Raw genomic sequence first — 15,229 nt, forward strand, 5'->3', positions numbered from 1 at the left:
TCTCGGAGGTGTTAGCATTTAAGAAGAGCTATGAATGAAGTGAGAGAATTGGAGAGTAAGCCATGTGAATTACCTGAGGGAGGAGAAATCTAGGTGAAGAAAGAACATGTGCAAAAAAGGCCCTCAGCTTGGTGTGTCCTAGAAGAGGCAAAAAGGCCAGTAGGGCTGGAGTAGAGAGAGCAAGGGGGAGGGAGAGTGTGTGGTAGATGAGGGCAGAGAGGAAGTCCTGCTGAGTGTCTGTGATAGACTTTGTGGTTTTTTCTCTGAAGGAGGGAGACCAGTTAGGAGGCTATTGTAATCATCCAGGTGAGAAATGATGGGGTTGATAGCAGTGGAGGGGATGAGAAATGGTTGGATATTGGATGTATTTTGAAAGTAGATTTGAAAGGATTTGCTGATGGATTGGAACGTAAGGTGTGAGAAACTGGGTGTGAGGCATGAGAAATCTTTGTGCTAAAATGCTAGATAACCTTGGAGGGAAAAGCCTTCAAAGTCCTCCACATGCCTGGTTCTTGTGTGAACAGACCATTTGACTTTGGAGGTTAAGTCAACAGGAATCACTAAAATCTGACTGCTAAGAATAGGAAGAAATGAGTGGTGACCCTTCTACCAAGCTGGTTCTTGTCTGGGAGAAGCTGCCAAGCTAAACAGTGGCTGTGGGAAAAGAACAAGTGCACTTTCTAATGAACTATTTCTAGTTTGCGGAGGGGAGGAACCGAACCTAAAGATGTTAAGAGCAGACTCTGATCAACGCCCAGCCTTCGGTTCTCCCTAGCTTTTTCTATTTCTCTCTTTTTTTCCCTTCATCCTCCACTCCCTCCTTGGTCCAACCTCTTGGCTGCAGGAAGGGACAGTTTACCACTGGTTCTCAAACGTCAACAGGCATCAGAATTACCTGGAGTGCCTGTGAAAACAGATTGCTGGGCTCCACTGCCAGAGTTTCTAATTGGGGCGGTGTGTGGGGGGGGGGTGGGGGGGGTGTGGCGGTAGAGAGAGGAAGGGTGCCGAGATTTTTCTAACAAGTTCTTAGGTTATAACGCTTGAGAAGAACTGTTGCTTCCGTACCAGAGAGGAGGGCGTGCAAAGCAAGGAGCTCTGGAACTCCGCCTTGTGAGATGTGAGGGGGAAGGTTCCAGCTCACAGAGGTTTCCAGTCGCTAGGGAAATTGTCCTCTTACCCCAAGGTGAAAATAAGAAGCCAGCGAAGAGAAGAAGCGGGAAGTAGTCCTTCCAGACCAGACATCCCCTCGGAGCTCCCCAGTGAAACGAAGGCGGGAAGACAGCCCCGGGCCAGCCCACAGATCCTCAGAGGGTGCGGACCCGGAGGAGGCGCCCCAGAAGGCCGCGCCTCTTGGAGGAAGTTTGCCCTTTAATTGCAGCTCAGATCTCCGTCGCATCAACTTCCAGGAGCGGGCAGCGGGCGCCGACGGGAGTATCAGTCCCTCCCGCCCGGGTCAGGCAGCCGCGGCGTTCAGCGTTCTCCCGCACCGTCGCCATGGGCGGCTCGGCCTCCAGTCAGCTGGACGAGGGCAAGTGCGCCTACATCCGAGGTACGCCCGCCGTGGGCTTCCCGGGAGCGCGACGCCCGTCCGCCCGGAGCCTTGGGCCAGGCTGGGCCCCCGGGTACTGGTCCCAGAGGGGGCGACCCGAGCGGCGTCCGCAGCGCCCCTGCCCGCCACGGCCCGCCACGGCCCGCTCTCCACCGGCGTGCGCGGGGATGACAGGGGCGCACGGGACGCTCAGCCAGGGTTCCCGCAACCGGACGGCAGCTCGGCCCGCGCGCCCTGGCCCGGGTGGGGTGCGGGGCAGCCAGGGCGAAGGGGCTGGGGGTGCTTAGGGAAGCGCCGCCGGGCGGTTGGGAGACGCAGGTGCAGGTTGTGGAGAGGAGGACCACCCAGCTCCCTCCACTCGGGCCGCCTCGGTGTCTGTTCTGCACACCCCGCCCGCGGCCCAGCAACACCGCGCCGTCCTGTACCTGGCATTGGACTCAGTTCTGAGCTCTTTCTGAACTTGCCGCAGAGAGAACAGTGGGGATGTCCCCTCGCTTCAAGAGATTCCCCTGGGGATTCCCGGCATATAAGGCAGAATTTCCCTGGCCTGGTTTTGTAAGACGCAGCGTCAGCCACAGCTTTACTTGAGCTTCATAGTGTCACTTGTGGGATGATTTCATCAGAGGCAGAAAGGACAATGTATCAGGCCCCCAGGTTGTGCGGTTCCCTTCTCTTCCCGGGGGTGAGAGGTTGGGGGAAACCGAAAGAGGAACACTGGCATATTGGGTAACAGTTGCTAAAGTTGTTTATGGGGAGAAACTCATTCGAGATCCTTTCTGGGATATAGTGATACAGTAAAGAGTGTGAGGCAGAAGAAAACAAAACCCAAACTGAGCTGAAACTGCAGGAAATCATGATTCTTTATCTCCTGGGTGTAATTGGCCTCTTTCTCTTCCCTCCCCCGCAAACCTTGCCGACAACCACTACCTAACAGTTGGTTATCTTGTGAATTTAGTGTTTTTCTGGCTTTACCCTAATTCTGCAAAAAAAAAAAAAAAGTTCTTTCTGGTACCTCTTTCTGGCCCCTGAACCATTTCCTAAGAGGAAAGCATTTACTTAGTGTCCTTATTCCAAATTTGCTTTCAGTCGCCACAACATTTAAAACCATTTAAAAAGGATATCAAATTAGGGCACTTGAGAGCAATTTAACTGATTTTCCAGACTTCTGCTCTGGTGCTTTGAGAGGTAGAAGATCATCAACAACCCTTACTGTCGGGGAATAAAACTTGGTCAAGTATCCCTTTGCTGTTGTTTATTTAAAATGGGGGAAAGATGGATGATTTATTTATATTAGAAAAAGAGCTAAACCAAGTCTGCCTTAATCTTACAAATTTGGCTACATGCTTGTTATTTACACCAATGTGCAGGGGACTGAAAGAACAATGTACTAGAACGTTGTGAGAAGGGGCTTGCATTTAATTATTAGCAAAATATGTTTATGGCATTTATTTTATAAAACTTTGTTTCACTAGAAAGCATAGAAACACATCAAGTTGCAGCATGGCCTCTACGGTAATCAGTGGAAGTCCTGCAGTGTGAGGGGGTTAACTTGCTTCATGGTTATCATGGATGTTGCTGCTGATGCAAGCATTGTACTCATGTGATAAGAAAATGTGTTACCTTTTTCATTCTGAAATTAAATTATGACATACAAAAATATGAGCTATCTAGTACACAGTAAGGACTTGTAATAAATGCATTCCGAATGCATAAAACTATGAGCAGATTGTGTGACAGTCATTATATCCTCTAGTCTTGTTCAGTTATATCTCCTCATTATTTGTTTGGGAGGGCACTTTCAAGGTATGTAGGCGTGGAGGGAAGAGAAGAGTTAAAGTTAGAATACCTCCAGAGAAAATGAGAAGTTGCCTCATTTGAGAATACTAGTCTTGCCAAAAAGAGAAAAGAGCACTGGAAAAATGCATGGTGGTGTGAATTGTTAGTGCATGAGCAAAAGAAGTTCATGAGGCTGTGATTTCCTGATGGTTTTGAAGCCCCAGATCCCTGAAAAAAACCATAACCCTGTCTTCACTGCTTTGCCCATCCGTTAGCCCACAAATATTCTCAAGCTTTGATTTAATTGTAAGCAGAACAATTGAAAGTATGACAGTAAAGTTTAAGCACGATTTTATAACCTTTCTCATAAAGTAGCTGCCAGTGAAATATTATAGATTTGAAAGCTCCTGTAGCTGAGAAAATAACTTTCTTTCAAGCTTTATAAACTTTGCCAACATGGAGAATAACTAGTCAATACATTTGGAGTGAATTTTGCTAACTTAATCTTGTACGTGTTATGAGCAGCAGTATTTCTAGTAGGCTAATGATTCTGTATCAGCACTTACTTTTGGCCAAATCATTTAACAGCTGTCACTTGGTTTGTGTGCCTCAAAACTTTGTGTTAATAGTGATCTTTGTCCCATGGATATTTTGAAAGTACGTTATTTCTTAAGATTTGGTAAATCTCTAGGTAAAGGGGCATCAGAAGTGTTAAAGGAGTTACTTCATTTCTAAAGATGTTAGTTTTGAAAATTAGTACCACGCTCATGTTTCTTAACAACAGAATACATTTTGGGGATGTGTCTATAAGTCTTTCAGTAACTTCCCTTGATGAGATGTTGCTATTAATAAACAATACTAAGACCAGCTTGTAATCACATGGGTAGTGTCATCTGTTAGCCGTCAGGAATGCTTTTAGCAGTGACCTAAAAGGGTCTTGCTTTAATGAGAAAGAAAGTTCATAAAATCCGGGCATCAGTGGTCAATTTAGGGCACTTTTCTCTTTTTCTGCCCTGTGTTTTTTTCCTTTTAAACTTTTGGTATGCCTAAAAGTGAACTACAGCTTCAAAAAGCACAGTGTTTTCCTGTTAAAGCAATAATTTTATTTCCTTTAAAAAATTACCATTGAATTTTTGATGAATCAAAAGAAAACAGACTTGAAAACTCTCTCACATATGTCCTGTGGAGGGCCGGAAAAGTACTGGAAAATCAACGCCGCGGCTGAGAACTGAGGGATACTTGGGTTCTTGGGGGTGGGCTGGGGGAAGCTGGAGGACACCTGTAGGCCTGGTAGCAGCAAATAGCAGTCAGGAAAACTGTTCTTCTCCTAGACTTACTATCGCATTGTCAGCCACACCTAACCTGTAAAGCAGCTTCCTCTGAAATACTCATCAGTGATCTGATGCTTATAAAGTAAGAAATGAGTTTCAGCTTAAAAACAACATGTATTTCTCTCAGAGGAATTTTCTCATATTTATACCATAAGGGTTAACTTAGGTGGCTGTATGTGAAATTTATGCTGATTATAGTGTCTGGAGTGGTCTCCCTAGACCAGGTGAATGGAAGATAGGTGCAGTCTACTCAACCTAGGTGCGTAGTTATTAGTCCACACATTTGCTTGTTCTTCAGCTGTAATTTATTGGTAGGAGATGGGCAAAAGAACTGGTCTGATGTAATCTCAGAGTTCAATTTATCTCTAGTAAAAGTACAGTTGACCCTTGAACAATATGGGGGTTAGGGGTGCTGACCCTCTGTACTGTCGAAAATCTGTGTATAACTTATAGTAGGCCCTCCATAACTGCGGTTCCTTTCTATCCGTGGATCCACATCCACGGATTCAACCAACTGTGGATCATGTAGTGCTGTAGTACTTACTATTGAAAAAAAGTAAGTGGACCCACGGAGTTCAAAACCATATGTTGTTCAAGGGTCAACTGTATATTGTAATGGAATTTTAGGATACAGAGTGTGGTAGACACTATTAGATGCCAACCCAGCATCCTTTCCCCATTCCTCTTTCATAACAGAGCCCCAATCTTGTTAGGGCAGCCCTCTGTTTCAGAGAGGCTGGCCCCACTTATGGCTTCTGAGAGATGGGTGCGGGTTGGTCCATGCCTATCATGGTGGTGTGTTCTTGTCAGTGATTGCAGTTGACCCTTGAACAACATGGATTTGAACTGCATGGGTCCACTTATATGCAGGGTTTTTTCAGTAGTAAATTCTGCAGTACTATATGATCCACAGTTGGTTGAATCTGGGCATGTGGAGGAACTGCAGTTACTGAGGAACGCATATATGGAGGGCCAACTGTGCAGAGGGTGGGCGCCCCTCACACCCATCCCCCCTGATGTTCAAGGGTCAGCTGTATACAAGGCATGGGATTGTGATGAAATCTGGCCACTGACGTTTTTTTTTTTTTTTTGGCTGCATTGGGTCTTTGTTGCTGCATGTGAGCTTTTCTCTAGTTGCGTTGTGGTGCGTGGGCTTCTCATTGCAGTGGCTTCTCGTTGTGGAGCATGGGCTCTAGGCGCGCGGGCTTCAGTAGTTGTGGCACACGGGCTTAGTTGCTCTGCGGCACGTAGGATCTTCCTGGACAAGGGATCGAACCTGTGTCCCCTGCATTGGCAGGTGGATTCTTAACCACTGCGCCAACAGGGAAGTCCCTGTCCATTGAACCTTGAAGGGAACTTTGCAGGCTGCTTCTAAGAAAACTTTCTTCCCTTTTCAAAAGAAGACAAAGGGAAGAGATGTATTCTTTCTCTCCTTCTTTTGGATTTTGTTGCATCTGAAATGTGATGCCTGGAACTGCTGTTTTTATCTTGTTGAGCAGGAGAGGCACTAGCTTAAGACATAGGCAACACCTGGAGCAGTGCCAGGCTGAGGCAGTCTCCGAGAGGAGAAGCTGGAGCCCAACAAACCTTGCTGATTGCCTGCCCTACTCTTGAGTACTTCTTGTTATGATAGATACTAAGTCCTCTTTGAGTTGGGCTGGTAGAGACTTCTAGTTATCGCCTAGTATAATTCTCTCTTGCTTTTTAAAATAATAGAACCTCCAAATGTTAGCTGGCCACACGAACTCCTAGAATAAAGATATTTCCCAGTCTCCTTTGCAACTAGATAGGGTCATGTAACTGAGTTTTGGCTAATGGGATGTAGGTAGAAGTGCTGTATGCAGTCCCCAGAAAGTGACCTTAAAGGGAAAGGGTGTGCCTTTCTTTGTCCTGTCCTCCATACTGCTGGCTAGATTGCGAATGTGACTGGAGCAGCCATCTTGGACTATGGCTTGTCCTTTCAGAAGGAATTCATGCAAAGTGGAATAAGTGGACAAAGGAGCCTAGGTTCCTGAGGACTTAATGTAGTAGAACTTACATACCAGCTTTGGACTACTTACCTCTGGACCATAATAAGGGAGAAATAAACTTCTATCTTACTTAAGCTAGTGTTACCTGTGCGATTACTGTTATCCACAAACTTATCCTAACTAATATAATTTTCTTCTGTTATTTATGGCCCAAAGCATTCTAGCCAGTACACTAAGTGCTGCCTTACTAGGTCCCCCTCAAGAAAAATTAATCCAAAGAAAGGAGGAAGTGGGTAAGAATTATCCCATTAGTATTTGTCTCAGTTCCTAATTTGTAGAAATAAATGGGTTCTCCTAAGAAGTGAGGAATTGCAGTGCCTCAGGTGGGAAGAGCAGGGACGGGAGAAAAGAAGAAGGAGAGGGCCCTGTGTAAATAATGCACAAAGGTATATTGATCCCATTATGTTTTAATTTAAAAAATGACAATCTACTAATGAAGCTGGCAGGAGTTTTGCATTAGGAAAACTATTGCAGATTAGGAATTTCGGGTGGCAATGATTACTTTCTACTACCTTTAGTCTTTGCGAATGGAAGTCAAGACTTTGGGAATTTAATGTGAATTGAGGTTCTTAGATTCATCAAAAATAAAGACCCTAGGCTGAGACAAATCAATATTTTCTCCCGTGCTTTTGGAAGAAAGAGTGATCTTCCCTCTTTGGTCCCAATTCATGTTTTGATGAACGCACAGAGTCAGGTGCTAAATCAAGATCTGATTTTGATGAAACACTTTTTTTTTTTTGCCTATGGACATTGGCTACAAGAGGATCACTTCATCACGGGTGCTTTAGTAATAGTAACTCCTAGAATGACAATAGTGATTTTTATTTATTTTTGCTGTGGACTACTGAACTGATTATGGTTTTACTCTGTTGTTCTCTGGAAAGATCTGAACTGGGTTCCCAGGTAAGAAGTGCAACAGGAGGAGCACAATTTGTGACAGTAGTTTCTAATTTAATTAAAATAAATGTCCTGTGAAAGTTTTACAAAATATGCAACGTGCATTATGACAGTGAGTTTTAATCTCCTAATCAGAAAGCTAACTAACACCATTTTAAGAAAAAAGGTACAAACAGCAGTTTGCCTTGTGAAATGGAAAATGAAGTCAGAGGTGAGGATAATAATGAAAAGGAAGACAAAAGAATAAAAGAGCACAATTCATCTGCCACAGTCTGTTAAAGGCACTTTAGTAAAACATAGGACATGAGGGCTGAAATTCTAACAGTTCCAAACTAAAACACACACACACACAGTCCCAAATGCAATACAGATTTTCTCCTTTGAAACTGGAAAATTCATTTTAAAAAGAGACTAGCAAGTTGCTGCCAATGAGAAATTGCAGGCCAGCTTATAAAAGTGCCTCTTTTTTTTTTGGTACTACATGTTTTTTCTCACAGGAGAGAAGAAAAGATCTAGATATATGAAAGAAATTAATTCAGTTTTGCAAATTGCAAGGTCTAAGACCCAAAGAAGTTTATACTTCTATGCTTGATGTTGTTTGGATATTGCTGTAGATAGGAACAGAATAAATCAAAAGTTTTTTACTAGGAAGCTTGAAGTGCTTTTTAAAAAGTCCATAGTCTGAAGGAATTTTGGAAAAAGAGTAAAAGTTTCTATGCCAAATCATGTGGATTTTTTTTCTTTTATTTAAAAATAAAACATAGGCTTCAAAACCATGCAAAACAAATGCATAGCTTAGTGCATCATTACAAGGCAAATGGCCTGTAGCCACCACCCAGGTCAAGAAATGGAAAGCCATCCCAGAAGCCTCCATGTACCCCATTCCAATCTGAGACCCCTTTGTCTCTCCAAAAAAAACTACCCCTGAAGATACTGGCTCCTAAAAGAACTATTTATTTCCTCGCAGTTCTGCTATCTGCCTCGGATTCCACTGGGTGATTCTACTTATTTCCTAGTAGTCAGTCCTGTGAGTCCGTTCAGCTGGCAGATTGGCTGGTGGCTGGTCTGAACTTGGGTAAGCTGTCTCTCCAGGTGGACTTTCTACATGGTCTTTCCAGTAGGGTCCTGAACTTTTAAAATGTTAGTTTAGGGTTTGCAAGAATGCAAAAGCTTCTAGAAGTTGCCAGAGCTTCTTATGGCTTAGCCTTAGGACAGCACAGTATTACTCTGCCACATTCTATTTGTTAAAGCAAGTCTCAGGGCCAGTTCAGATGCAAGAGGAGGGGACTCCACAAAGTCATGAATACCATGAGCTGTGGTTCGTTCGGGGCTGCCAATGTAACAGATGACCGCATTACTCATCCTGGATTTTATAGTTATGACGTTCTTATATTTCCTATAGTTTTATCACCCAACAATGCATTTTTAAACACTATAGTTTAGCCTTGCCCATTATAAAAATATCTTTTTAAGTTTTTTTTAATCTACAGGTTTCCCTTACGTCTCTGACTTTTACTTGCAAATGATCTGTTGACAGATCTGGGCTATTGGACATGTAAGGTTTTCCACAGTCTGGAATTTGTTCATGGTGCAGTTCCACGCATTTCTCCTGTATTTTCTACAGATCGACAGAGAGATAGTGAGATGTGATCAGACTGAGGATTAATACTTTTGTCAAGGCTATAGGTGGTGCTGTGTTCTTCATTTGGAGGCACCTAACATTTGGTTGTCTCTTTTTGTGATGTTAGCGGTTACTGATGCTCATTGCCAGGACCCATTAATTCACTGGGATTGAAGAATGGTGATATTCTAATTATGTCAGTTTGTTTTCACTTATTAGCTGGAATAGCTTTATAGAGTGATACTTTCCTTATTTACTATTTGGCAAATTTACTATTTGCCTCATATGATAGTTCATATAGGAAAGGCAGGATAAAAACTTTACCCTTTCATTTTATTTACCAGTTTTCAAGATGATTTGTTGGTTTCCTGTCATCCCCTGAAGGTGATCAATTAATTTAAAAAACATCATTGTAAACTTACGAATTCCACTGTAAGTCTTATCCTTGTTGAAGCCCGAATTTCCCCTCACTGGCAATGAAAGCCTCTTCAAGTTGGCTCCTGAGTCCTTTTGAAATTACCCTAGTAGTATTTGATAGCTTCCTTGCCTTCTAGTAGGTCAAGATGTTCTTGGTTCATCACATTTATTTCCTATTCCATACTTGGAATAAGCAATATCTATAAGAATCCCTGGTTTCTTTTACTGGAAAATGGTATTCAAGAAGACAGTTCGGGCCTAGAGAGGCTCATTGCTATGACTGGGTTGGCCATTGTTTCTGGACCTTTTTAGTGGACAGAACTGTGAAAAAAAAGGTATATCTCCTACATTATATTTTTATCTCCTTTTTCTTGGTTCTCAAAGGCACAATAGACGGTAGAATTAACTATCCTCAAATTGTTATCTATGTTATCCCACTTAATATATACAACTATTTCAGAGAATATACTACCACCATCAATTATGATTGTAGAAAACTGTTGAACAAGCTGATTTAAGAATTAGTAACAAAATTTTTGTATATGCTATCCCAATTCTCCCCCAATTTTATTTTATGATTTTACTTTGTCAGGGCATATAACCATTATGTTATGTTCTTTTTTTCTCATTTAATCTTTGTTTTCCAAGTAAGTATTACTGAATACATCAGTCCTTATGTTGATGTCTCATTGGTGTTTGAAGCTCTAGTAGATTTCTCAAGTAGAGCTCATGGGAACATGAAGAAACATGAAGGTAGGACTAATTTAGTGGCTCAGCGATATCATCAAAGGTCAGCTTATTTCTATCTTTCTGCTTTCTGTGGGCTAGCTCTCCTATGGTTGAAAGATGACTAGAGTAGCAAAAGATATCACGTTCTTAAGTAAAGCAATGTTCCAGAGGCCGAGAAGAGGACTATCTATTCTGTGAGTCTCTTTATAAGAACAAACCTTCTCCAGATGCCTTACAAGCAGACTTGCCTTTATATCCCACTGATGAGAACAGGGTCACACATTCCTTCCTAAGTTATTACTGGCAAGAGTATGGAATTATCATGATTTGGTTAGACTAATCCAGATTCACCCCTGCCTGGGGCTGGGCCCTATCCTCACTGAAGCACATGGCTATAGGGACACCTGAACAAAATAAGGCTCACTTGGCAAGGGAGAAGCATGAATGGCTATTAAATGGTAAGTAAGCAACATTACGAGTTTTGATAAATGTTACGAACGGAGTAAAAAGGGTATTGAGACAGAAAACGGATGGTAGTGATAGAGCAAGGAGATGAGATATACTTAAGATATAGTGCTCAGGAGGATGGGGAAGAATATTTTGAGTAGAGAGAACAGTGTATAGAAAGGGAAGAGGAGAAGGAACCTGAAGGAATTGAAGAAAGGGTGGTATGGGTGGAATGTAGTGAGCAAGAGGGAAAGGTTTTTGATGGAGGGGATTCCTCATAGCACTTATTACTAACAGACATAAAATATACTTATCTGTTAGTTTTTTATTGCCTGCCTATCAGCACTTTCACCTCCACGAGAGCAGGGTCTTTGTTTTGAGAGATCAGTGTTTGGTATATGGTTTGTTACCAATAAATATTTGCTTAATAAATGAATGAAAGGAGAAAAAAATTTTAACTATAGTGAATATCCTAAAAAATAAGACATGTATTGAGTTTGGAAAACAAGTTCAGGATGCAATGAAGAAATGACAATAATAGAATAAGAAATATCTCTTGGAAATTAAAAATCTAATGATCAAGAATTTTAAAAATCCAATCGTTTTCTGGAAAACAAAGTTGAGAAAATCTTGGAGAAAATAGAACAAAAAGATCTAAATATGGAAAATAGAAGAGGCAATAATAAAAAAAAATTCAAGGGTTAATCCCAAAATTTCAATATCTGACTCACAGAAGTCCTAGGAAATAGAGAACAAAGAAAATGAAGAGGAGAAAATGAGCAAAAAAAAAAAAAAAAAAATACAAGGGCTTCCCTGGTGGCGCAGTGGTTGAGAGTCCACCTGCTGATGCAGGGGACACGGGTTCGTGCCCCAGTCCGGGAAGATCCCACATGCCGCGGAGCAGCTGGGCCCGTGAGCCATGGCTGCTGGGGCTGCACGTCTGGAGCCTGTGCTCCGCAGCAGGAGAGGCCACAACAGTGAGAGGCCTGCGTACCACAAAAAAAATAAAAATAAAAAATAAAAAAAATAATAATAATACAAGACCATTTTCTAGAATAGAAGATCATGTGTATCTGGTTTTATAGAGTCAATTCCTGGCGCTCATCCAGGGCTGGGAATAGTTTACATTCCCATCATCCAAAACAGAAAGACCTTAAAACAACAACAACAACAAAATGAAACAGAAAGACCTTCTATCACATAGGGCATTGTAGTAGTGAACAGAAATTAGCCCTAGATGTTAACACTGGTCCGGACCTGTCTAATAAACAATGTAAAAGCAAACCTCAGAAGGATCAGACTGATCCTAAGTAACTTAACTGCATGCCTGAACAAAGTCCAACATTCTTTATCGGAATACAATACAATATACGTTCAACAATGTAAAATTCACAATACCCAGAATCCGATCAAAGATTACCAGGCAAATGAAGAAGCAGGAAAATAGTCATAACTCAAAGGAAAAAAATCCATCAATAGAATGGATTTAGGAATTACAGACATGAAGAAATTAGCAGACAAGGATGTTAAGGCAGTTTTTATAAATACGTTCCATTTCCTAAAGTAGAGGAAAACATGAACACAATGAGGAGAGAAATGGAAGGTAGAAATAATAATTCTTGTCTCCAGTCTCTAGGAAAGAACAATGTGAATACTGTGTTTTTGAAGTCTGTTGGAACATCTGTTGGAGAATGTAGCCGTACTACCTGCTACCAACATTCTCAGTAGATTTGGGAGAGGCGCAGAGCAGATCTTCGTGAAGAACTGCTGAGATGGCGCTGGTCTGGGGCCGGGACAGATGAGCAGGGTCAATTCAGAAACAAAGGGAAATGGTGGATGTTCTTTCGAAAAGGACACTGTTAGTAGTGGTCACGTACCATTACCTCTGGGGCTCACATAGGGCAAGTGACAATGTCTATGATTAGCTCAAAAGAACTCAGAAGTTTTCCCAATTTCGAGTGAACATGTTTGTTTTAAAAATTATTTCCTATGTAAGTCATGCTGAGTGAGTGAGTTAGGTATGTCTGAATAATGGCCTAAACAAAACAGATGTAGGCTTAGAGTTAGAATAAAGGTAAATTTTACTAGCAATGGTAATGATATTGTATAATATCTGGAGTATAAATATTTTAAATGGTTTCATTATAAAGAAGGATTAAATTAGTAACATTAATTGAAATGTACTATTACATTTTTTATGTTTATTAACTTTTTTTGATTTATTAACTTTTTGTGTATGTGTTAGTTTCTGCTTTATAACAAAGTGAATCAACTATACATATACATATATTGTACTATTTACATTTAAAGCAGATAATTTTAGAACATAACTAAGACCTGTGCATATCAACTGGGATGTCAATTCTTAACTAAAAATGATAACTCCTGGTCTGAGGAATGATAATAATAATAACAACATTAAACACTAATATTTATTGAGTGCCTACTATGTTCCAGGCAAGTAAATTTCTCAGAGAATAAACAATGGACTATCAAATGTTCTTCCAGAAATTACAGATCTTGTCCACATAGCTTTTTCTTGTCCACATAGCTGCTTTCTGATGGAAAGGAGCATCAGCTTGATAAGATTTGAACAGTCACTTATTAACTTTAAATGAGATAAGCCAGTAATTTATCCCTTGAAACATTTACTAAACCCTTGATTCCATATCTTAACCCCAAATGATTTGACTATTTTTTTGAAGTGAATATTTTTAGTGGATGAGATTATAAATAGCTTAATCCAGAAAGTAAAATTTGTCTAAATGTTAGCAAAACATAGCAGGGAATTTACAAATAGGTGAAAGCAGGCATAGTAGGTCACTTTAAATTAACTCTAATAAAATGGTGTATTTAAGCAACTTCTTCATTATAAAAGAAAATATTTATATTTGGGAAGTAAGGCACAAAAGACTCATAAATGGAGCTTTCAAATCTGTAGATTTTGGATCTGTCAACTGGCAGTGTTCAGTTTCTCATGTAAAATGGGGACAGCAGTAATGCCCAGTGAAATAAAGGAAGGTCAGAAATGAAGGTCAAGTAATTCTGGAATTTCCCAATCCTACTATTATGATAATCAATTTTTTTTACTATCAGGAACAGCATCAGGCTTTCCCAGAGTAAATAATTGGCTTTCAGGCACTGCTGAATAATACCTATCTCCCACATTTGTTCTGTAGACTAATTAATGTTTCAGAGTGTTTAAACACAATGCCTCTACAGAAGCAATGGCATTATAATTTGTTGGGACACTCTAGTACTAATTAGTACTAATTAGATTCTTTTCAACAGATTGTTGAAGGTACAAATGACTGCATCTAAGGTATTCTGCTTTATTTATTCATCATGAAAAAGTCAGATATGATGATTTAAATAGGAGCCTTTAGACAACTATTCTCAAGATTCTGCACACACCTCTCCCTCCAACCAGGGGAGGGTGATAGCAAGACACCCTTCTAGGAAATGTCATAGGGAGAGTAGTCCCAGTGATGTTCCAGGGGTCAACTCACGCTGGCTGGGCATCCTTCCTAATTCAGAGTTCAGTGACATCATATTGGTAGTTTAAAATCAGCCATGGTGAGGCTTTCCTGGTGGCGCAGTGGTTAAGAATCTGCCTGCCAATGGAGGGGACACAGGTTCGAGCCCTGGTCCAGGAAGAGCCCACATGCCGTGGAGCAACTAAGCCCATGTGCCACAACTACTGAAGCCCGCATGCCTAGAGCCCGTGCTCTGCAACAAGAGAAGCCCCTGCAGTGAGAAGCCTGCGCACCGCAACAAAGAATAGCCCCTGCTCGCCGCAACTAGAGGAAGCCTGCGCGCAGCAATGAACACCCAAGCAGCCAAAAATAAATAAATAAATCAGCCATGAAGGGGCCTTTTTTTTTTTTTTTTCGAGACCCAGTTTACCAGCTTGTAACTGCCAGTGCCTGTCTCTTCAGTGTATGGAATCTGGTCACAGTTGTAACCAGTTGGCATTGGCCTGAAGCCACATATTCAGTTGTACATTAGAGTGGGCTAACTGCTGAAACTAACATTCCTCAAATCTCAGTGGCTTGACATGATAACGATTTATTTCTCACTCATTACACAATCCAGGGTGATTTGGTGTGGGATAGAGAAGGGGGTTGGGGTCATTCAAGGACCCAGAGTCTTTCCCTCTAGTGCATTGTGCCATGGAGCCTTTTGGTAGTCTGCTGAAACGTATGGACCCCTTCTCAGAATAATATTTTTTAATTAAAAAAAATACACAGACTTACAAAAGAAACCAATTTTATTGATATACAGATATCGAAGTACATTAAAAATCTGTGACATAATAATATATGTGCTTCTTTATTAATGCAGCCAATGACAAGGTCTCGTGGTGGGTCTAATAACTGCTGTCACTTGGATGAAGTGCTGTTGTACGATACGCAGTTATGAAATGTGCTAA

The 15,229-nt window shown here is 41.4% G+C and overlaps 1 protein-coding gene across 1 annotated transcript in view; it reads left to right on the forward strand.

The window, feature by feature from the left end:
- Nucleotides 1-1,393: 1,393 nt before the first annotated feature.
- Nucleotides 1,394-15,229, forward strand: part of NIBAN1 (niban apoptosis regulator 1) — a 160,322-nt gene continuing 146,486 nt past the window's right edge. The window contains exon 1 of the mRNA XM_082613765.1: nt 1,394-1,549. Within this exon, the coding sequence (XP_082469891.1) occupies nt 1,495-1,549 (55 nt within the window). The 5' untranslated portion in view covers nt 1,394-1,494. The remainder of the gene's footprint in view (nt 1,550-15,229) is intronic.

This window comes from Mesoplodon mirus, assembly GCF_964341445.2.
Source record: "Mesoplodon mirus genome assembly, chromosome: 3".
Lineage (NCBI taxonomy): Eukaryota > Metazoa > Chordata > Mammalia > Artiodactyla > Ziphiidae > Mesoplodon > Mesoplodon mirus.